The sequence below is a fragment of the Sinohyriopsis cumingii genome, chromosome 7 (assembly GCF_028554795.1).
Source record: "Sinohyriopsis cumingii isolate HCF-2022 chromosome 7, ASM2855479v2, whole genome shotgun sequence".
Taxonomy (NCBI): Eukaryota; Metazoa; Mollusca; class Bivalvia; order Unionida; family Unionidae; genus Sinohyriopsis; species Sinohyriopsis cumingii.
In genome coordinates this window covers 20,097,493-20,120,741 of record NC_142967.1, presented here as the reverse complement: position 1 = coordinate 20,120,741, position 23,249 = coordinate 20,097,493, and the positions used below count along the sequence as shown (strand labels likewise).

Here is a 23,249-nt window from a genome sequence, read left to right as displayed (position 1 = left end):
CGTTGAAACAATTGTGATCGACAGGGTATTAGAAGCCAAATGAAACACTTTAGTCAGCCATATGCAAAGCATCTGGTCCTTGGTGACTCATCACATGGAGTGATTGTAGGGGGGAGGATTGTCCCATCAATAAATTTGGCACGATGACAGAACATTACTCAGATAAACTGACCACAATGATGGGATAAAAGCCCATTGACCATTTTCATAGTAAACTATACTTCTTTCTTTCACAATATCTCATCATCATTGCCACTGAAATAGACGTACGATACACAAAATAGAAGAGTTTATACATACAACATATCCAGCAACACACTATTGCGCTACAGTAGGGGTTTAAATCTTTTTTTATTTTTATTTATTCATGGGTGGGAAAAATCAATCGTAAACATATAAACACATAAAAAATTAACAACGGCTGAATAATATCCTTTTTCTAAGATAATTGGATGGTCCTTAAAAGGGCCGTTCGGATTTTATCCTGGATCATAGACAAAAATGCAATCCCGTTAAGATTCCCTCTACGCATGAGATACCAACAATAGTGGTCTCAGCTAAATTATCGACAGTAGCAGGTGAAGAAGTAGGCATTGACCGTGGCAAAGGGATCAGGCAGTTAAAACACATAACTCCCATTCTTGAGCTGGTTTAAAGAAAAAAATACCCAACGGTCATTTACAGGGCCACCCATCTCTCTCGAAAAGAGATTAATCAATGTTTGCCAAAATGAAATAAACTCAAATTCCTTTTTTCCCATGATATACGTGTGTGAATGGGTGAGTGTAGATCCTTATGATTATACAAATCAAAACCAAGAGACACTTACATTCTTCTTACTGATATATTGTCTGGTACAAATTACAATCAAAGTTCACAACACATAACATATAAAAGTTCATTTTTCTTCTTTTCATTTCACTCCTTTTTTTAAATTTCTTCACTGTCAAAGGGTTTTTCCTTCTCCTCCTCTTCTTCCTCACTTTCTTCTCGTCTTCTTTTCTTCTCTTTCTTCACGGGTATGTGTTCTTCCTCTTTGGAGGGCACCTCTTCTTCCTGTTCGGATACCCTCTTCTCCTGCTCCTGTTATTTCTTGCGGCGATTCTCTTTTTTCTTAGGTCAGTCTGAAGACCAATATCCTTCCCTTTGACAATGATAACAAGTATCTTGACTTACGTCTCTTTTAATGCCTGTCTCGCTTTTGACGTTCTGGACATTATGAAGACCAATGTCCCTTTGCCCTGACATATATATCAATTATTATTCTCGTCTTCTTTTCTTCTCTTTCTTCACGGGAACGAGTTCTTCTTCATTTTTGGAGTGTTCCTCTTCTTCCTGTTCAGGTGCCCTTTTCTTGGACCGGTTCTCTTTTATCTTAGGACAGTCTGAAGACCAATATCCTTTTCCTTAACAATGATAACAGGTATCCTGACTTTTGTCTCTTTTAATACCTGTCTTGCTTTGACGTTGTGGACATTCTGAAGACCAATGTCCTTTGTTCTGACAGATATAGCAAGTATTTTGACTTTTATCTCGAAAGGAGGGGGAGTTGACCGTCGGCTTGTCTGAAGAAAATCTTCGTATGACTCCTCACATCTGTGTTGGCTCTTCTATCTTTCTTGTCGGATTGAGAATGAAATGAGTACTTCGAGGGAAGACACTGACCCTGTATATATAGATTATACCGACCTTACATTTATATACATGTATAGGGGACCATGACGTTTAAAATGTAGTCACTTGACCTTTTGCAATCAAGCTGAAGCAATAGCACCATTTCTTGGAAAAAGGAGAAGGTAAGAGGCAGAAACGTGACCTATCGCTTCGCAAAGTAGCTAAAATCTCGTCTAAAATTCAAGCCAGTGATTTCGAAGATGACAGGAGTGAGCCGGAATCCACACCTGTCACGTCTGCATCTAGACCGAGACAGTCAAATCAAAAGTCCACCAATAACGTATGAAAATTATTACCACATTCGAGAGACGAATAAATGCTCCTCTAGAAAATTTTCAATCACGGCCTACACTTAAACAGTGAAATTTAAAGATTTAAAGTCCAACGTACCGCTGGAGAAAACAGGGCTTCATCACCGATTTGTGGGATTCTTTGTTAACCACACTGAAACGGCAATGTCGAGCCAACGAAGACGATCGCTTGAAACTTTCCATTTATCACGACAGTTTGAGGTCCCCCGTTTGGATCTAGTTTAGCAGGCTAGCAGAATTGAAACCTTCCAAAGTCATCGACAAGATGCAAATATTGTCTACTTCGGCAGGGCACCCGCAATAGGTGATGAACACATCGACGTGGAAAACATGCAACAATACAAAGGATTAATTAAATGTAAAGTCTTGCCGCCCACGGACTTGCACCATCCCGTTTTACCTCACCATTCCTAAGGAAAACTGTTTCATTTGTGCCGAAATGTTCATCCAAGACCAACCTTGTCAGCACACCAAGGAAGAACGCATCTAGGCAGGAACGTGGATAACCGTGGAATTGTTTCAAGCTCTGGACCTGGGATACCAACTGCTAGTAGTGTACGAAATTTACCACTTTCCCAAGACAGAGCAATATCAGAAGTGTGACGAGACTCAGAAAGGCATTTTAGCAGACTACGTGGAAGCCTTTTTAAAACTGAAACAAGAAACAGCGGCTATCCTTCCTGGTACCACACGTCGGAGGACCAAAAGAAATTCAGAGAGAATTACTTTGAGCAGGAAGGCATCACTTTAGATAACATCGAGAAAAACAAAGATCGACGATCGTTTGCCAATGTGATGTAAATTGCTTGTGGGGCAAAATGGCACAAGGAACGTGTTTACCCGAGACAGAGTATTTGACAGAATCTTCTAGCTAATTCCATATGACTCACGACAAAAACAAATACATGAAACACGTGGACGTCATTCGTGAAGACTTGATCCTGCTGATCAATTACGAAGAAGAACCGGACTTTGTACAGGTCGACAAATTTGGAAATGTTATTATTTCAGCGTGACAGCCTATACTCGTTTAAAATTGTACGAAGCTTTAGAACTGTTAGGAGATCGTGTGCTGTATTTTGATATGGACAGTTGCATCTACATCGATTGCCTTGGTCACCGACACCATGACCTTGAAGGAGACTGTTTAGAAGCCCGGACGGACGAGCACCCCGATGACAAGATTCTGCTAGTGGCGGTCCAAAAGATTACGGCTACGAATATCCGGACGAACAAGAAGAAGTGTATACCAAGTGTAAAGTGACAGGATTGACTCTAAACTATCGCACGAGTCAAGTGGTGAACTTTGGGGGTATTGAAAGAAGCCTTGCAGTCTGGAGAGGATCAACATTTTAAAGTAACCACCTACGAACCGCACAGCACTGTACTTTTAGCCACACACCCAATCGTCAGTCGGCCTTTGGAAAAACTGTATCAAATCGTGTACCAAAAGCGAGTGCTGCTTCCCAACCACTTCACTTCACCTTACGGACACGTCGATAATGGCCAGCATATAAAAAGGGAAAACGTCCAAGACCGAAAGTTTATTTGGATTACAATTGCCAAACAAAACATATGAATCCTTTAAAACAGGCACAATTCAAGTTCGGCGATTCTCAAGATGAGTGCGATGCAGTGCCTTGAGATTGCAGGTATGCCGTACGCTGTACTTTGCTATGACCTCTACTCCTACTACTCCTACCATGGAAAGTGATGCTGTGCGTGTCAAACCTGACGGATGCGAATGCGACGCCACTCGTTATCGTGGAATCTTTACTGGTTTTTACCCTCAACGTCATTCTACTTTACATCTACCACCCTACGGATGTCATCCAAGCCTGAGCAAACTACTACGGGTTTCACAGTACCCTTGTCGAAATGATCCAGTGAAAGAAGAATATTCGTTCTCTGTGCGTTAGTCTGAATACTGCGACTTTGAAAGCCGTTTCCAAACGTTTCAAGCAAAGTGATCTAAATATCTGGGAAGACCTATTCCCAAAGAATTATCCAGATCTAGATTTATCTACTTGGGCGAAGGTGTCAAAGTCAAGTGTTTCAGTTGCTGTGTGTCACTTCACGAGTGGGAGCAGCAAGATTCGGCTTACCTGGAATATACTCGATTATCTCCGCACTGTCAATACATACATTTAGTGGGACCCCAGTAATCTCTTCATAGGTACTTTACAAGAAAACATGCGTGGTTTGCCTGTGGAGTTGAGAGAACACATTTACCGAGAATTCGTCAGAATAAAAGTGAAACGCAAACAACTATTGCATCCGTTACGTCGCTGATGTTTAAACCACTGGTACCTGAATGCTATAAGAGGACTTATTCTGATGAAAGACATTAATCAACTACTCAATGACCAGAGGGAATGGTTGCAACTGATTCTATTTAAGATAAACTTACTGCAAAGAATTCCAGAGGAAGAGTTAGAGGGTTACCAAAATCCTATGCACAATCTAATCTTGGCTGGAGAGGAACCTTCTGTCCGGTGTGTAATGTGCAAGTTAGTGATTAAACAATTTAGATTCGCGACTGGAGTACGATCTGTGTAGAAAGTATATTTATTTCCTCCGACCAAACGAGGTATAAAATCTTGCTACCATGCCGCGACTTTTATTATTATTGATACAACAGATTCCGTGGAAGGAAGTCAATTACATTATTCAGACAGTGGAGAATTGCAACACGTTTTACGAGATCTGTGTCCATTGAATTGGGATCGTCGTATGGTGTGTGTCTTAGTGACCTCATTTCGGGGATTTCGTTTACCACCCGATTCCTCGTGGGCTCTTTACGATCAGTACCTACCATAAAAAAACATAATGTTAAGTGGCTTACATTGCCCAAGATTTGCGTTATGCATTCAAAGGAAAAGTGAGCTTAAAGTATCCAGTGAAAAAGGTAACCTTTAAACCTGTGTTATTCACAGTGCCAGAAGAACTCGACACCGAAGAAAACCACCTCAGTCAGGACATGGCCATCATTGACATGGAAATCCCCGAAAAGCCGTTCAGGGAGGACACTTGTGTAACTGTGCCAAGTAATGTAGCGACTCTAAGAACATTACCCAGTATCACTGATGTGTATTGTATTGATGTACTTAACCATTAGTTAGCTTTTATGTATTTTTGTCTTTCATGTTCAATTTTAAAAAATTTGAAACAAACGTGTCATGAAAAGTATAAACACTTTTGTCTGTTTTCGTTTCAAAAGTTATATCAACTTTACTATGGCTACCTCTGCTTCCTCTTCTACCTCCTCCTCTGATTGTCAAACGTTTGATCGAACATAAAAGTCATTTGATCGATCGTCCAACTCAACATATCGTGTGGTGTTACAAAGAGTGGCAATCATCGCACAGTATCTTGCGAGAAAGTCAAGGAGATTCCATCGTGTATTTGGACGGTATTCCTGACGTAGACGACGGGATCGTGTCTGACTCAAGTTAGACTCATCTGGTCATCTTCGACGGCATGCTAGGAGAAGACGAAGACGAAATTAAACTGGTTTACACGCCAAAGGCATCCTCGTAAAGCCAGTGTCATTCACATTACCCATATTTTTTCAACAAAGTCAACCCCATTGCACCAGCAGTTTCAATACCCATTACGTGCTCTTGTTTAAAAGTCATAGAGATAAATAGCAAGTACAAGTGTTAACAAACAGTTAGGACTTCCTTGGCTGACTCATGCGTACGACGATGCCACTCAAACCCTCATGCCTATTTACTCGTGTGATTTAAAAACGAATTTTTGCGATTTCGTACCCATGTGTTTCACCACTGGTGAAAAGACTGAGGGCCTGTCGTGCACACATCCCTGACGACTTAAAAAAATCGACAAATACCTCGGACACTTTCGGTCTGTCTCAAAATTGCCACTCTCTGACCCAAACATACCCATTAGTCGCGAAAGAAAAAACCCACAAATACATGCTCGTGTTTTAGAAGCCAGTCTCAGAGAAGTCATCATTCACATCCCACATCAAACCAAACGCTTTTTCGACAGAAACAAAGTAGCCTTGACGCAACTGGCAGATCACCGCTTCGACACTCTAACCAAAAAGCGAATCATTTTGAAACTTGGAGGTAGCTGTTCTCTGAGGTGTGGTAATTCGCTCCCTCTTAAAATGGGATCCAAATGTCCCCAAAGTCATCCTCAAGAAAATTGCCACTCTCTGACCCAAATGTACCCAGAAAAAGAAAAGTCCCCAGAAAATGAAAAGCCCCAAGAAAAGACCCCCAGAAACCGGCTTCTACACGCAAGTGCGGCACTGAGGCTAGGACGAAACCTTACATTCCCACACCACGACCTGCAGCGACGGTGAACGCGTCTCCTGTAGCCTCGGGCTCTTCAACGTCTCCGTTGCTGATGATGCCAGCCAAACCCAATTTGACACGCGTCTTTCCTAATTTGATGAATAAACAGAAACCAGTGTCTTCAGGAACTTCTTTTCTATCGGTGGCATCCTCCTCCTCGTTAGCTGACGTGGCAGCTGTTAACAATGTACCCTCCCCCAAAATCAAAGTCCAAGAGAGATCGGATATGTTACAGAGTTTACTGGATTTATCCAAGCAAGAACTGTCCCGATTTAGTCCGTTGCGAATCCCTCAACATCGAGTGATGCATGCCATGAAGATGATACGAACGACCAACAATCAATGGTGACGCATTCCACCCCTATAAAAAAAGACCTGGGACAAGCGATAGGTATCAGTACTTTTGTACTTGTGATTGCAAAAAGATGCCATCTACAAGAAGTGCACACCACCAATATCGTCATTCTCCTGTCCAAAAAGGAAAAGAAAAAAGAAAAAGACAGTCTCGTCGTTTAAATCCGCATCCGAAAAAACACTTAACCAAGCATTGACGTCTACCCATGAAAAGACCCAATCGTCTAAAGAAAAAGAGAAGCAATCAAAGGGGAGAATTGTTCTTTTGGGAATGATATGATAATGAAAGAGATCGTCAAATAGACTGGTTACAAACCCTACGACCTACTAAAAAAATACATCCCCCCAAAATAAGATACAAGAACGTGTGCCAAGTCTTCGACGTCATTGTATTTTGCTTGTGCTCTGGAACAAGCAAAAATGTCACCCACCCCCAGAAGCCATCCCTCTTCTGTCCCCAAAGAAACGAAGAGGAAAGGATTTCCTCCTTGTTTATCCAAACACTGGGGCATGTTGTCCGTTCTGCTCAAAGCCCTTTCACCCATGCAAAAACAGCTCATTCATCATCCTCGAAAACACCTCATAACGGAGAGGAAAAAAATACCAGTAGTAATGTCACAATAGCTCGAACAAGAACATCAGTTAGTCTCCTGGTTTGCTCACCACTTTGCTAAAATAACTACACTCCTGACCAAAGTGCTTTTAATGGATGTCAAATCGATCATCCTAACAAAAAATAACAGACCAAAGTTTAATGATGAGTCCGGAAGATAAATGGGAAGAGCTTCTGGAGAAAGCATCGACAGTCATCCCGGAAGAGACGATGTTGAAAGAATGGTATAAATACTTGAAAGACCGTTTGAATACTCCATTTACTTCCTTAGAAAAGTCACACATCGAAGCTCTCTTGTAACAGAGTACTGAGACGCCCCTTTCTAAGACTTACTTGACATAGCTTTATAAAGGAAAAGTCAAGTGTGAAATCATTACCATTGATGATCAATATCTGAGAATTTCATTACCTCCTAACTCCTATATTGTACAGAGTTTCTGGAATCCAGTAGTGCGTGCTAAAGATGAACTTTCTCATTCAAAATCTTAAAACGTTCGAGCCGATGTCATTAACACGGACTACTGTCATTGACCAGAAACCTACTGTTTACTTTCCCATTGACCCCAGCGGAGAATATTTCGATTCCTGTGGATTATAAAAACGGTATCACAGACTTGATGATATCAATGATGCTGTAAACACTCGATTTAATGATGGAATTTCTCACAGCTCACAGCTTATTATCTCGTAGATAACTCTGCTTCAAAATGCTGATTATTATCTGCTGAATAAACATTTACATCCTAAAGTTCAAACAGGCAATTTTCGACATAAAAGCGTTTTTTGTTCCCACAAAATTTGTGGATATTACACAGCATACCTCCCATCTTGTGTTTAATCATTTTGTACTGTAACAATGAAGATTTCTGAAGCTTTGCATCCAATTTTGGTTTCTTCTTTGGGGGTTCACTTAACCATATATCTGACATGGTTCAAAATTACTGTCCTCCATTTGGCGAGAAACTGCATTTAATTGTCCACTTTCTTCTTGCTGTTCAATTTGCACATTCACGCCAATGACTTGATGTTGAAAAGAATAGGTAATTTTCTTGCTCGACTATAAACCCTCCTTCTGGAATGGATGAATCTTTATGCATTGGTAAATGAGGGGAAAAGGCACCAATTGCACAAACCCTCTAGAGCACAAGTTTCCCTTATAAATAATCAGAAAGATATTTTCTAGCATCCTTTTGCAATGATGTACATCTGCAGACTTTGCAATGGACAAGACGTATTTTAATCAAATATATATCCTTACCTTTTAATTCCCTTTTAGATTCATATTCACTGAATATATCTGGACAGCTCAGTAATAGTTGTACTCTGTGCAGAGTGCATTTTTATAAGCATGACTGAACAAGTTTGCAGGAATTCTAATTCATCAGTACTTTCCAACAGTGTAAATTCATACAAATTTTGTGCAACTTGTATACTTGAGCACCCTGCTGCCATCTCTGGAGTAGGTGTAAGTATTGGTCAGTAGGTGTACTTGCTGGTCAGTATGTATGGGTGTTGGTCAGAAGAATGGTCAATGTGTGTGGGTGTTGCTTAGACAATTTTCCCCTAAGTAACACACTTTACTACTTATACAAGGGGTTTAAAACAGACTTCAAGTTTTCAAATTATTTATATATATATATACCTATAGTGTGTTTTTAACTTCTATCCATGATTGTAGATTGTAGTTTAAGTTAATGATTATGTATAAACAAAAGTTTAGATAGTTAACTTTTGTCCATGGTTACAGGTTGTACTATAATATTTGCAAATATGTTGCATGGCCATTTGACATTAGAAAGTTCTGGAGGAGAATTAATTGCTCACAACCTAGTTATCTTATTGTGTCTTCGTTTTTTATACAAGGTTCTGATAAACATATTCATTCTTATTTTAATATTAGTCCTTGTGGAATCACTTTTATTTGTATTCAGATATAATTTATGAGGATTAATTATTTAGACTATTGATTGAAATTAATAAGTTTGATCACTGACTGGATTAATTCTAATTTCAGATTATTGAGGACTGATTCAAAGACATTCTGGAATATATTATTGTGATACATCAAGACTATTGGTACTTCAGCACATTCAAGATGACTGAAATTTGTTTGGAATATTCTGTTAGTTTGGAGTTGTTATAGAATATTTAGCATTATTTGGGATTTAATTCACAGCACTAAGTTCCTCTGAAATTTTCACTTTAAAGCTTAGAGAATTAAATTATCTGTTCATTTTACTAAACTTGTGATTTTGCTTCTCTCTGTTACTTAGTTTATGACCATAGAGTTGTAACACTATAATAATTTATATTCTGATTTTGTTTCCATATAACATCACAAAAATGATAAATTTTAGTTGACATATATGGCAAGCCTGCTCTCCACAATGGTAAATTTGTGTCCTTTGAGGATCAAAATACTCTGCTAGTGACTGAAAAATGAAAGTGCAAATATCCTAGAGAATTTATAAAGTGTTTACCTTATGTATTTAGAAAACAATACACTAGAGAATTGATATACAGTGTGCATCACCTGAATATAAAATACAAACCACAGAACAGACAAAAATAATCTGGCAGCTGTTCTTACCAAGAAACAAAGTGGGCTGAGGTTGAATAAAAACATTCACAGTTTAAAAGGTTAAAGTTTATTTTTTCTAGCTCCCAAAAGCAATGTAAAAGATCACTTAGTAATGCTACTACTGAAAAACTGTCACAACACATGCTGGCAGTTCTCAACTAATATAGCTAAATCCCTTCTTATCTTTTAAAATACCTGACTAGACTAAACAAAATGTCATGCAAAATGAATAAACAAAATACATGAATGATGTTGTACAAATCAAAATAAAAGTATTCCAAACATTTAAAACTTATTTACATACAGTGTGGGGATTAAATCACACCGTTAAAATCAAACCAAATTCAGAGTAATATTTATTTCCAGTGTCACCTGGCAGCTGAAATATTAAAGAGACCAATGTGGGCTGATAGTGCTCAACTGGTCACTTAACAGTTAAACATTGCATTAAGCAGATTTACGTATCAATGTAAGAAGAAAAAAATCTCATGTAATCTATCCCCCAACCATTGTATCATGTCAATTTTACATATTTTACAAAAGTCCACAAATGGTATAATATACTAGCCTTAGCTAACAATTGGACTCATTCAAAAAACTGATGATATTTTACAAAGGTTTATTACAGCTGGTGGAGAAATATAGCCTCTAGAGAAGAAACAAGTTCAGCCAATCTGTTGCAAGATCCCCACTCATTAATATGCATGATTTTCTCTCATAAAAAATTTTTTTTGAGATCATGATGATATAACAACATATTTAAAGCTTGATCAGAACAGAAATATGTCTTTCACAATGGTAACATGCTTGGTCAATCAGTTACAAGATCAACTCATTAATCTGAATCATTAGAGCTCAGTATGATCAAAGATGATAATCCAAGTATAATTAAGAGAAAAAAATGACCTCAAGAGGTCTAACAAGCTCAGCCAATCTGGTGCAAGATCACCTCATTTATATGCATGGAGCTTGCTCATCACTGAAGTTTTCTAAGAGCTAGATGATACAAACCTTTGTTCCAAGTTTGATCATATTTGGATAAGAAATATGGCCTCCATGGTTGTAATAAGAAATTTATAGATTGAGGAAGAATGCAGGACTATACAATAAGCTCATTTTTGACCTTATGGCTAAATGAACTAAAATACCAATCTTATAAATACAATGACTTAATATTTTTCATGGATGTTATGAATTGCCTGATAAGTTAATGAAGGAGAAAATGAAAAGGTGGGCTTCAGAGAAATAAAGTTAAAAAGGTAAACTCTGCAAGTGAAATTAAATCCTGGCAGAATTTATGATTTCACTCTAACCTAGATTTGATCTGATTTTATATCTCAACTAAATTGTAGTTAAATTTACCGGTAATACATAGATCACTGTTAAATTTGCCTGTAATACAGAGATCACTGCTCAATTTACCTGTAATACATAGATCACTGTTCAATTTACCTGTAATATATAGATCACTTTTCTAGTGGCATGTGAGACTCTCCTACAAATTTACCTGAAATACATAGATCACTGTTCAATTTACCTGTAATACATGTACATACATCACTGTTGTAGTAGCAAACAAGATTCTACAAATTTACCTGTAATACATAGACACTGTTATAGTGGCATGCAAGATTCTACAAATGATACTAAAATCTTTGTCTAGATGGAGGAGTAACAACCATAAAAACACATTACAACACTTTTGCTGTGTAACAGTAGAATCTGTCTAAAACAGCCACCTCTTTTGTCCAAAACTCTCAAAACAAGCAGTCTTATAACAGATCATAAAACTATATAATCATAAAACTATATATCTGTGTATAAAGTGGGTTCCCTCAAGACAGTTTGTCTCTTATGACAGTAGTCTTTCAAGACAAGTTTGACAGATTAGCCATTCAATTTTCATACAAAGCACAATGCCTTGGGGTTTGAAAAAAAAACAATCTTGTGCATGTTCATACAGTGTACATTTGATTTCTTTTTCGACATTATACACAAAAAAATTCTGGAAACAAAATATTAAATTGGATTTCCACGTATTTTGGATTCAATAATCTGAAAACTTATTTTGAATCATACATTAATTACAATGAAAGTGGAATAAAAATGTGTGGAAGCTGTATTATAAGCATTTACAAATGCTTTGACCTTGATAAAAATGGAATGATTAACTATAATATAGAAATTTCAGAGGTAGCTAAAATATGGAATTCTGTTTGGACATTGAAAATGTCAACTGAAAATAATACAAATGTTTATTAGAAAAGTTGGTTTTCTATATTCCAGCTTTTCCAAGGCTATTTTAAACACGTTTTTCATTTTTCGTGATGAAGGAGACAAGGACTGATGGTGCCAAGAATTCAATCAATATTCAATCCAGAACTTCTCAAAATGTTAACTCAAATCATAGTGGTGGAGCGATAATGGCTGTGTGGTTAATTTGCCAAATGTCATACTTACAAGTAGTTGGTTGGGGATTTAAACCTAAGTTGCTGTCATATGTCTCTCAGCAAGACTCCCATTGCCTTGGTAGTACATATTCTTTCATGTGCTGATGTGTTGTTAAACACTCACCAATCAATAAAAAGACTGACCGTAGTTTTGCAGTCTGACCTTTCATTACAGTATTTAAGTTCATCCGTCAAATTGCAAAATAGGTTCAGATCTTGTGCATGTAATATATAGTTAAAATATTGCATCTCTTGTCATCAAGACTATACCTAATTGGGAAGTAACCTTGGGAAGTAGCCAAGACTTGAATCTCATATGAGAGGAGAAACAGCTATGGAATTTTGGTCAATCTATAAAAGAATGTACATGTAGGCTAACTGTAATTTCTCCACTGTTAAATCTTCTAGTAGCACTTATAAATTTGTTGAATAATTTATTCATTTAAATTATTCATACATCTAAAACATTCTGAATAATCTGTTCATTCACTCAAGTTATTCCTTATAATTATGGCAAACCTAGACAGTTCTTCCCAGGCAAGATCTGCCACCATGCTGTGTTTTTGCTTGCAACACATTATTATTCCATTTGCCACATGATTTAACCTCTAATGCCAGCCAATAAACACCCAATTAACAAGAACATTATCAGACTTTTATTTTGGAGGTAAACATTTATTTGTGGACTTGATGACACTAATGGTGTTTTTTCCATTGCAAACTGAGTTTAAAAGGCAACAAATAAAATAAATATTTATGACATAAAAACTACAATTACCACCATCAAATTCTCAAACACAATCTTATCCATGCTCACACACACTGGAAAATTATTTTTATTTTCTATAAATAGGTGAACACCTAGTTCTCCATGGTATTACATGACTCGAGTCACAACTGTTTCTCCGTTTTTATTATGGATATTAATGCTAACAATTTAAATTTCATGCAATCAAAACTGCATTACATTCACATCATCCAATCAAAAACAGCATTACATTCACATCAACAAACAAAAAACTTCATTATGTTCACATCAACCAATCAAAAACTGCATTACATTCACACGATCCAATCAAAAAAATTACATTCACATCATCAAATCAAAAACTGCATTACAATTACATCAACGAATAAAATGCTGCGTTACATTCAAAGGAATCAAAACCTACCATAGAGTAATACAAACTTCATTAGCTAGCCATCAAATACTCTTTATTTCTTCTAACTGATGATTCTATCACTTAAACATATGAAAAAAGTCTGCTACTAGAAAAGTTATAAGTATGTAAATTTTGCAAAGCAATACTTTTAAAATTAGTTATAGGTAAATTTTGCAAAGCAGTAATTTTAAAATTAGTTATATGTATGTACATTTGGCAAAGAAAAACTTTTAAAAGGATCATATATGTATAGTAAGTCTTATTATTTTAAAATAAAAGAACTTAAAACAGATCATGTTGAAAAGTCTTAAAAATTTAAGAAGTTTAATAAATCTAATGTACTGTAAAGGCTGCTATTTTAGCAGCAGATAATTTGAGGGAATTTGTGGATGCTAAAGCATTGCAGACCACTTATATTCACGAAAAATGTTGCTAGTACACCACTTGATACTAAAATATTACTCTTTTAAAGTACCTTTATTTATTACAGAAAAACAAACACTAGATTGGATTCATTTCCTTGTTCTGCTTAACAAGGAAGCATCGGTAACTGAAAATGTATTTTGTGAAGAATACTTGTGGCTAAATCTTCCATAGTAAAACAGATTTTTTTAATAATAAGACAAACGTGTCTTTTTAATAGTACTGTATGAGTGAACACATGCAAATATGTTTCAATTTCCACTTTACTGACTGCATTAATCAATGAATTTAAAACAACGATGACAATTCTAATTTCAGTAAAATCAGGTGGATAAACGGAACTCCCTTATACACTGCCATTCGTCATCTTAGGCACTAACATCCTAAACAGACTGCAGTCTTTGTAATATCATACATTTTCTATCCTCGTATGAGAATTCATATTAACATTTAAAACTTTATTTGAAGAATTAATTTGATAAATTCCTTTTAAAAGCATTGTCAGCTATTGTTTCAAGCATTATCACCAATGGAACAATATCCAAGGGACATAACTAATAAATGGTGTATTTGGAGATGCCTCTCTTAACATAAAATGGACTTGAAAGGCCAGTTAATGTATCCTTTTATTACTAATTCCATGCAGTCTGTTACTATTATTAGTAATACAAACTATATCTGATAAGAGAATGGATACTATGCCATGAGACTGAAATCCATCTAAAGCAAAAATGCAATTGTATCTCACATAATCCTGATATGAGTATGCTATAGTCTCTTTATAAAATTCATTTTTTTAATTTTAAAAAACCCTGAATATGTATGTGTATGCTTTTTTCCTCCTACAGTTAACTGACGATCATCTCAGCACTGATTAAGGATTAATTCACACAAGAAAACAATCACCATATCTCATGACTCCAAGCTATCTAAACCAGTAATAACTCAAATTCAAGCAATTTTGGACATACTGTAACTAAAATAAAGTGGAAATAAAAGAACATTTTCAACTCAAAATCTTTTGGGGCAGGTTTGATTCATGAAATAGACATAAGGGAAATGTTATATACAGGATTTACAAATGTTATTGTTGGGCTGGAAATATGTAGAGATGTTTGACAAATATTTATACAAGGTCTGAATATACTAAGCCTGCCTTAAAGCCATGGCAACTCTAAAACTAGTCATTTTGGAACTGTGCATAATTTAAATGACTTTCTGAGTCTAAGAGTAAAACTATCTCTTTTGTAAAACTCTAAAAATGTAAACAATTTATTAACTCAATTAAAAAACAGTTGGGCCTGCATCACTTTGAGTTTTTGAAGTGCTACTTTAATTTCATTTTTACAGACCATTCATCTAGGCAACCAATTATGCAATCAAAATACATTTAACTTGTATTTAATTTATCCAAACTGCCTCATCAGAAATCCTTTTAGTTCCATGTGCGGTAATTCCAATATGTGGAGTTCACCTACTTTAGTGTGAAAAGTTAAATGACACGAGTTGGTTTTAATCAAAGAATGGCCTGGATATTCAGTTCAGATGAATAAACATATCTAGTGATTCCTCATATTAAAGGACTTTATTATAGAGTGGCCATTCAGATAACACTGATGCCAGTATTGACATGCATTATAGGGTGATGTTACTTAAAATGCAGCATATTTTATAGCTCCCCTAGTGAAAGGTATGATGTGCTAACTTCCATTACAACAATTTTTTTGGGTATGACAGTTATCTTTTCATCAAGCTGAAGTAAAATCACGCTACTTTCTGAAATTTATGTTAACTTCATATTAATTACACCTTGATGTTTACAAATAATTATATCTTAAAAAAATGTATTATTCTCTTTTTTTGGTGTCTGCAACATTTTTATAAGAACCTACAGTGATGGTGATCAAATTAATAATGTAATATATGAATATCCATGCCTCTCCCACCCCAACAACTATCACCTGATGAAGATGCATCTACAGTCTAGAAAAAAGAGCACAACTCTTGTGAAAAAACAGTACAAGAAGAATGATTGGTCACCATGAATATCTTCCGATAATGACCATAATATATATTGTCACTGACCTAAATATCTTAACAATAAAAAAGAATTAATCATTTGTCTTTCCAAATATTTCATGTACAAATGAAAATTGCACTGGCTTAAAAAAATGTCTGCCTTCTGGATTGCTTTCTGGACTAATTAAAAAAATTACACATGTAAAAATATTGTGTCTGGAAAATAGGGAAGCTACCACTGATAAGCAAATCTTTAACAAGTTGCCCAGCAATAAAATAATAACTGTGGAACTAGTTACACTAAAAAGTATTGTGTCCAGCACTGCTTTAAGCTACGAGGCAAAGAGACAATAGCAATAATAAAAATAAAGCAAGAGATTTATCAGTATGCACATCTTCAGCTGGTGACTAACTTTTATGGCAATTTGTCAAAAATTGCAGGAATAGGATGCACTAATGTAAATGTCATACACGGCATCAAGGTCAAAGACAGACAAGGGCAATAACTCTAACAAATTAAGGGAAAAAGTGATTTATCATTGTGTGCATCTTCAGGTGATGACAAAAATATTTACCAAGCTTCATGGCAATTGATAAAAAAAACTGGTTGTGCTAATGGGATTGTGTCAAACACTGCATTAAGCTACATGATAAAAATAACTCGTACAAGCGAAGTGATTTATCGATACGCACATCTTATTTACCAGCTTTCATGGTAATCCCTAAGAAACTGAGGGATTAGTGTCACTAATGAGATTTTGTGTCATACAATGCAACAACACATGGCAGTACCACAACAAAAAATTGTGGAAGGAAAGTGGTTTATTGCCATGTGACAAAAAGGGCAATACCACTAGAAAAATTGTGGAAGGAAAGTGGTTATTTGTCATGTGACAAAAAGTGCAATACCACAAGAAAAATTGTGGAAGCAAAGTAGTTTGTTGCTATTTGCATCCCACTTCAGAAGATAACATAATATTGATCAAGTTTCAAGGCAATCCATAAATGATGCAGCATAGTCACCCTAACACTGGACAGATGGATGGATGGACAGATGGGTAGACATGCAGATTACTACAGATCCTTGTCTACACAAAAGGCAGTATGAAAGGCTCTCTGTACCAATCGTCATCTGGCAAAAATTAATAGTAGGTTTTAAGAACTGATGGTGAGGGAGTATTAATTGAGGGTATGAAGAAAAAAAAGTACAATACAGTATGTAGCATTATTAGATTTTTAGAGTTAAAAATCCAGCATATTTACCATTTTTGAAAAATGGCAAATTGCAGATTGGCACCATTAAAAATTAATAATCAGTTATTATAGTTGTCTGATGTATCATCTCAGAACATATATTTCAACAGATCATTTCAGACCATATATGTTCAACAGATCATCTCAGATCAGATATTACTTAAATTGTATTCTTTTGCAAAGTCCACCAAACTGTTTGCTCATTAACAATTTTTTATTTAAAAACAATGGACATCTTCGCATCATATTAAGAAAAGCATCAAAAAGGCTCAATCATTTAAAAGATAAAATGATGCTGCCAGGAATTAACAGAAGATGAAGAACTCCCCCATCAATTTCCAGAGAGGAGGGGTCAGAAAAATGACAGAAGGGTATAAATCTCAACACATCTTTCCTTTCTATCCCCTGCAAGTAGGTATGCAGTACAGTATGCATGCAGTGCAGTATGTATGCAGTGTAATACTTTTGTAGTTGAGTATGTATGCAGTACAGTATGTATGCAGTGTAATACTTGTGTAGTAGAGTATGTATGCAGTACAGTATGTATGCAGTGTAATATATATGCAGTACAGTATGTGTGCAGTGCACATAAGTTGCAGATAACTGTAAATAATATATATCCTGATCCATTGCTCAATCCTGCACTGTCAAATCAGTATCTATGTCATTCATTCTACTGCATACTCCAGTTCTTCCAACGCATTATGCAATGGTAGCTCTTGGTCCATTTGTTTTGCACTCAACTTATAAGTGAATATATACAGTAGATTCTTTGTACATCTTAGATTTTTATTTCTGCAGTCCAGGTTTCACTTCAAAGGTTTTTCCACATAGCTAATATCAAATTATGTGAAAGATGATAAATTCTGTGTAATTAGCACAGGCTCATGAGGCCTGGCTACAACAATGAAGATATTTTGGGTAATTTTCATTCTGAGCTGAAAATTGTTATTTACCAGCTTTACCAGCAAAATATTGCTGTGTCAAGTAATTGTTCCTTTTGATTTTTGCCAACTCAGCTGTTGTATGCTTAGGTTTAATCTGCATCCAATCTAAGATATTCTTTAGACACAAAATACTTAGTAAAAGAAATAGCAGGTAAAATTGCTACATATATGTGCACATTTATATAAATAATAGTATTTATATAAATAATAGTATCTATATAAATAATAGTATTTATATAAATATGAATATTTACATTTAAAACAGTATCAAAAGTCTCTCAAACGACTAGTACAAATACAAGTATAAAATTTAATATATTAAAACAATTAGCATAAAAATTACAAACATACAACTATCACACCATAAAAAAACATTTACACTGAAACACCCATCCCAGTTTAAAGTAAACTATATATAAATAAGTCTGCTAAAAACTGAACAACACAAAGTGGTGCAAAACCAACTGTTATAAAAGTAAATTTTCTCTACATAAAAAAAGAAATACTTCAGCATAATGATAGAAAAGATGTACATGTACCATATAGGTAAAAATAAACTACATAAATTACAATTTGACTGAAGAGCAAACCAAGTAAAAAGTAACATTTTAAGAACTTGCTTCAACCACTCTAATACTCTGCCTCAAAATACTTATTCATTCTTGATGCTGAGTCTTGAGTTGTCTGCGATCTACAAATAAAGTTCCATTGTACTTGAATTACTGTGAAGTTTACATCACCTGTGGCACTTACTACATACTTTAAATGAATTTCCAATAATTTTGTATTACTGATGCAATTGAATATTTACTGTACTAAGGTCTTATTGTAACCTAACATTTGTACATAACTTGTCAGCCAGTCATGTAGGCATCCAAAGATGATGATGGCAGGGTTATCAACTTTGTGCTTAAATTGAAAACTGAGACCTAAGAATACATTTTTCATGCAAAACTCCTGATGGTGGCAGTTTAGCAGCTATTTTTAATAGTGCAAAGAATTAAGGTTATTACCTGGGGTGAAACAATTAACTGATGTAACGACAGTCTATATGTGTTTCATTGAAGGTAACTAGTCTAACGGTATCACTGTTTGAATTTTTAAAGATACGACACTGGATACTTATTTCAATGACGATAGCATGGCTAAGGTACTATCATCTAAAAGATGCTTCATTAGGATAAAGACAATTTCATAATTAGCCACAGTTATTAATAGTCAGTGTAGACAAGTAAGTACACCATCATATAGTCACTGTAAGCAAACCACATAAGTATGCCATCATAAAGTCATTTTAGTCCAATCACCATAGGTATACCAACATGCCGTCATGGTAGGCAAACCACTACAAGTATACCTTCCTTTCAATAAATATATCTGTACAAAAGGTTCAAATTAACCATTCAACTGTCATTGAGAATTATAGCCATAATGCACTGACCAGATAATTTCATCCTTTAATAAAAACTCCACATTTAATTTAACAAAACCTATGTTTTTTTAAGCTAAAACAGACATTAATAAAACACCATTACTTTTTTGGGGTAGATGGTAAAAATCAAACGGTTCAGAATACAGATAAAAAACAGGTTTCCTCTTCTATCCACAAAATAGTCAACTTGGTAGACAAAGATTGGTTAACTTGCAAATATTGATAGAGTTCTATGCATTTATTAAGCTGTATTGATCTAACAAAATCAATCTGTCTCCCTCTGAATTGCAGTGGACACTTTTCTTTTCTTTCCAATATGATAACTATGTGATTTATTTGTGTAATAATCTCTTTTAGCATTACAAAATGGTGGATTATAAGAAATGTCAGGATGTATTAAAGTTATAATTTTTAACATTTATTGTCCAATGTGTTTTTCCTTGACATACAAATTATCCTTGATTACTTCAGCTATATATCTGTCAATGTATAATGTTTTGTATCAGTGTTTCACTGTCTGTTATTTGATTATTATTAGTCAACATGACTATCGTGATTAATGTATGGCTTATATCGCTAATTCTAGGTAAGATCTTTGCATTTCAACAGTTTAATAAGCCCTAACTAGCCTTTTGACCCAACCTCAGAGGTTAAAGGTCATGGTTACTGGGGCCTCCTGCTTTGTCCTGGTCTTTCTGTTGCATTAAAATGTTGTAACAGCTCGTACACACAAGCACTGTATCTGTTTGAGCAGTGGGCGCTACAAATACAAAAAAGAGTGTGAATTACATAAATATTTTGTTAAAATTTATGTTCAAAATTGCCACTCAATTTGCATGATATTTTAAAAAATAATTTCAACACTAAAAAGGCAGAGAATACAATTTATTATCATGATGAGTATCAGATAATTAGAAAATATCATATTCAATAATTTACTGTTTAATCTCATAGTCATAAAAACTGAGTGACATGAAAGATCCCTGAAACAAAACAAGTACCATGGTAAGAAGGAAAATTTTAGAAGTAATTATTACCTGGAACTTGTGACTGTCTTGCATCTAGTGTTATCAAAAAAGCCAGCAACTAGTACATTTCACCATCTATGATTACACCTGCAGAAGTTATTTTTCTCCTGGTTCAATATTTTTTAGTTTTTCAGTGAAAGAATATGATGTACATGTCACTGCATTTTCAATGAAAGGACATGATGTACTTGTCTTACAGTGAAAGGGTATGATGTACTTGTCTTACAGTGAAAGGGTATGATGCACATGTCACTGTATTTTCAGTGAAAGGGTATGATGTATATGTCACTGTATTTTCAATAAAAGGGTATGATGTATTTATCTTACAATGAAAGGGTATGATGTATTTATCTTACAATGAAAGGGTATGATGTATGTGTGTATGTGTCACTGTATTTTTCAATGAAAGTGTATGATGAACATGTCACTGTATATTCAGTGAAAGGGTATGATGAATATGTCACTGTATTTTCAATGAAAGGGTATGATGTACTTGTCTAACAATGAAAGGGATATGATATACTTGTCTAACAATGAAAGGGTATGATGTATGTGTCTGTATTTTCAATGAAAGGGTATGATGCATGTGTCGCTGTATTTTCAGCGAAAGGGTACGATGCATATGTCACTATTTTCAACGAAAGGGTATACATGTCACTGTATTTTCAATGAAAAGGTATGAAGTACTTGTCTTTCAATGAAAGGGTATAACTAATTATCTTACAATGAAAGGGTATGATGTATGTGTCACTGTATTTTCAATGAAAGGGTATGATGTATGTATCACTGTATTTCCAATGAAAAGGTACGATGTATGTATCACTATTTTCAATGAAAAGGTATGATTTACTTGTCTTACAACGAAAGGGTATGATGTACTTGTCTTACAATGAAAGGGTATGATGTACTTGTCTTACAACGAAAGGGTATGATGTACTTGTCTTACAATGAAACGGTATGATGTATGTGTCACTGTGTTTTCAATGAAACGGTATGATGTACTTGTCTTACAATGAAAAGGTATGATGTACTTGTCTTACAATGAAAGGGTATGATGTACTTGTCTTACAATGAAAGGTTATGATGCATGTGTCACTGTATTTTCAATAATAGGGTATGATGTATGTGTCACTGTATTTTCAATGAAAGGGTATGATGTACTTGTCTTACAATAAAAGGGTATGATGTATGTATGTGTCACTGTATTTTCAATGAAAGGGTATGATGCACTTGTCTTACAACGAAAGGGTATAATGTATGTGTGTATGTGTCACTGTATTTTCAATGAAAAGGTATGATGTACTTGTCTTACAATGAAATGGTATGATGTATGTGTCACTGTGTTTTCAATGAAAAGGTATGATGTACTTGTCTTACAATGAAAAGGTATGATGTACTTGTCTTACAATGAAAGGGTATGATGTACTTGTCTTACAATGAAAGGTTATGATGCATGTGTCACTGTATTTTCAGTAATAGGGTATGATGTACATGTCACTGTATTTTCAATGAAAGGGTATGATGTACTTGTCTAACAATGAAAGGATATGATGTACTTGTCTAACAATGAAAGGTTATGATGTATGTATCTGTATTTTCAATGAAAGGGTATGATGTACTTGTCTTACAATGAAATGATATGATGTACATGTCACTGTATTTTCAATGAAAGGGTATGATGTAAATTTCACTGAATTTCCAATGAAAGGGTCTGATGTACATGTCACTGAATATCCAATGAAAGGGTATGATGCACATGTCACTGAATTTCCAATGAAAAGGTATGTTGTACATGTCACTGAATTTCCAATGAAAGGGTGTGATGTACATGTCACTGAATATCCAATGAAAGGGTATGATGCACATCACTGAATTTCCAATGAAAAGGTATGATGTGCATGTCACTGAATTTCCAATGAAAGGGTGTGATGTAGATATCACTGAATATCCAATGAAAGGGTATGATGCACATGTCACTGAATTTCCAATGAAAAGGTATGTTGTACATGCCACTGAATTTCCAATGAAAGGGTATGATGTACATGTCACTGAATTTCCAATGAAAGGGTATGATGTACATGTCACTGAATTTCCAATGAAAAGGTGTGATGTAGATGTCACTGAATATCCAATGAAAGGGTATGATGTACATGTGATTGAATTTCCAATGAAAGGGTATGATGTACACGTCACTGAATTTCCAATGAAAGGGCATGATGTACATGTCACTGAATATCCAGTGAAAGGATATGATGTACATGTGATTGAATTTCCAGTGAAAGGGTATGATGTACATGTGATTGAATTTCCAGTGAAAGGGTATGACGTACATGTCACTGAATTTCCAACAAAAGGGTATGATGTACATGTCACTGAATTTCCAATAAAAGGGTATGATTTACATGTCACTGAATTTCCAATGAAATGGTTTGATTTACATGTCACTGAATTTCCAATGAAAAGGTATGATGTACATGTCACTGAATTTCCAATAAAAGGGTATGATGTACATGTCACTGAATTTCCAATGAAAAGGTATGATGTACGTCACTGAATTTCCAATAAAAGGGTATGATGTACATGTCACTGAATTTCCAATGAAAAGGTATGATGTACATGTCACTGAATTTCCAATGAAAGGGTGTGATGTACATGTCACTGAATTTCCAGTGAAA

The 23,249-nt window shown here is 35.2% G+C and overlaps 1 protein-coding gene across 2 annotated transcripts in view; it reads right to left on the bottom strand.

Annotated features, from left to right (window-relative positions):
• Positions 1 to 9,909: 9,909 nt before the first annotated feature.
• Positions 9,910 to 23,249, bottom strand: part of LOC149794832 (protrudin-like) — a 96,647-nt gene continuing 83,307 nt past the window's right edge. For both annotated transcript variants that reach the window (XM_089964490.1, XM_089964491.1), the window contains exon 12: positions 9,910 to 20,306. In XM_089964490.1, the coding sequence (XP_089820616.1) occupies positions 20,197 to 20,306 (110 nt within the window). In that variant the 3' untranslated portion in view covers positions 9,910 to 20,196. The remainder of the gene's footprint in view (positions 20,307 to 23,249) is intronic.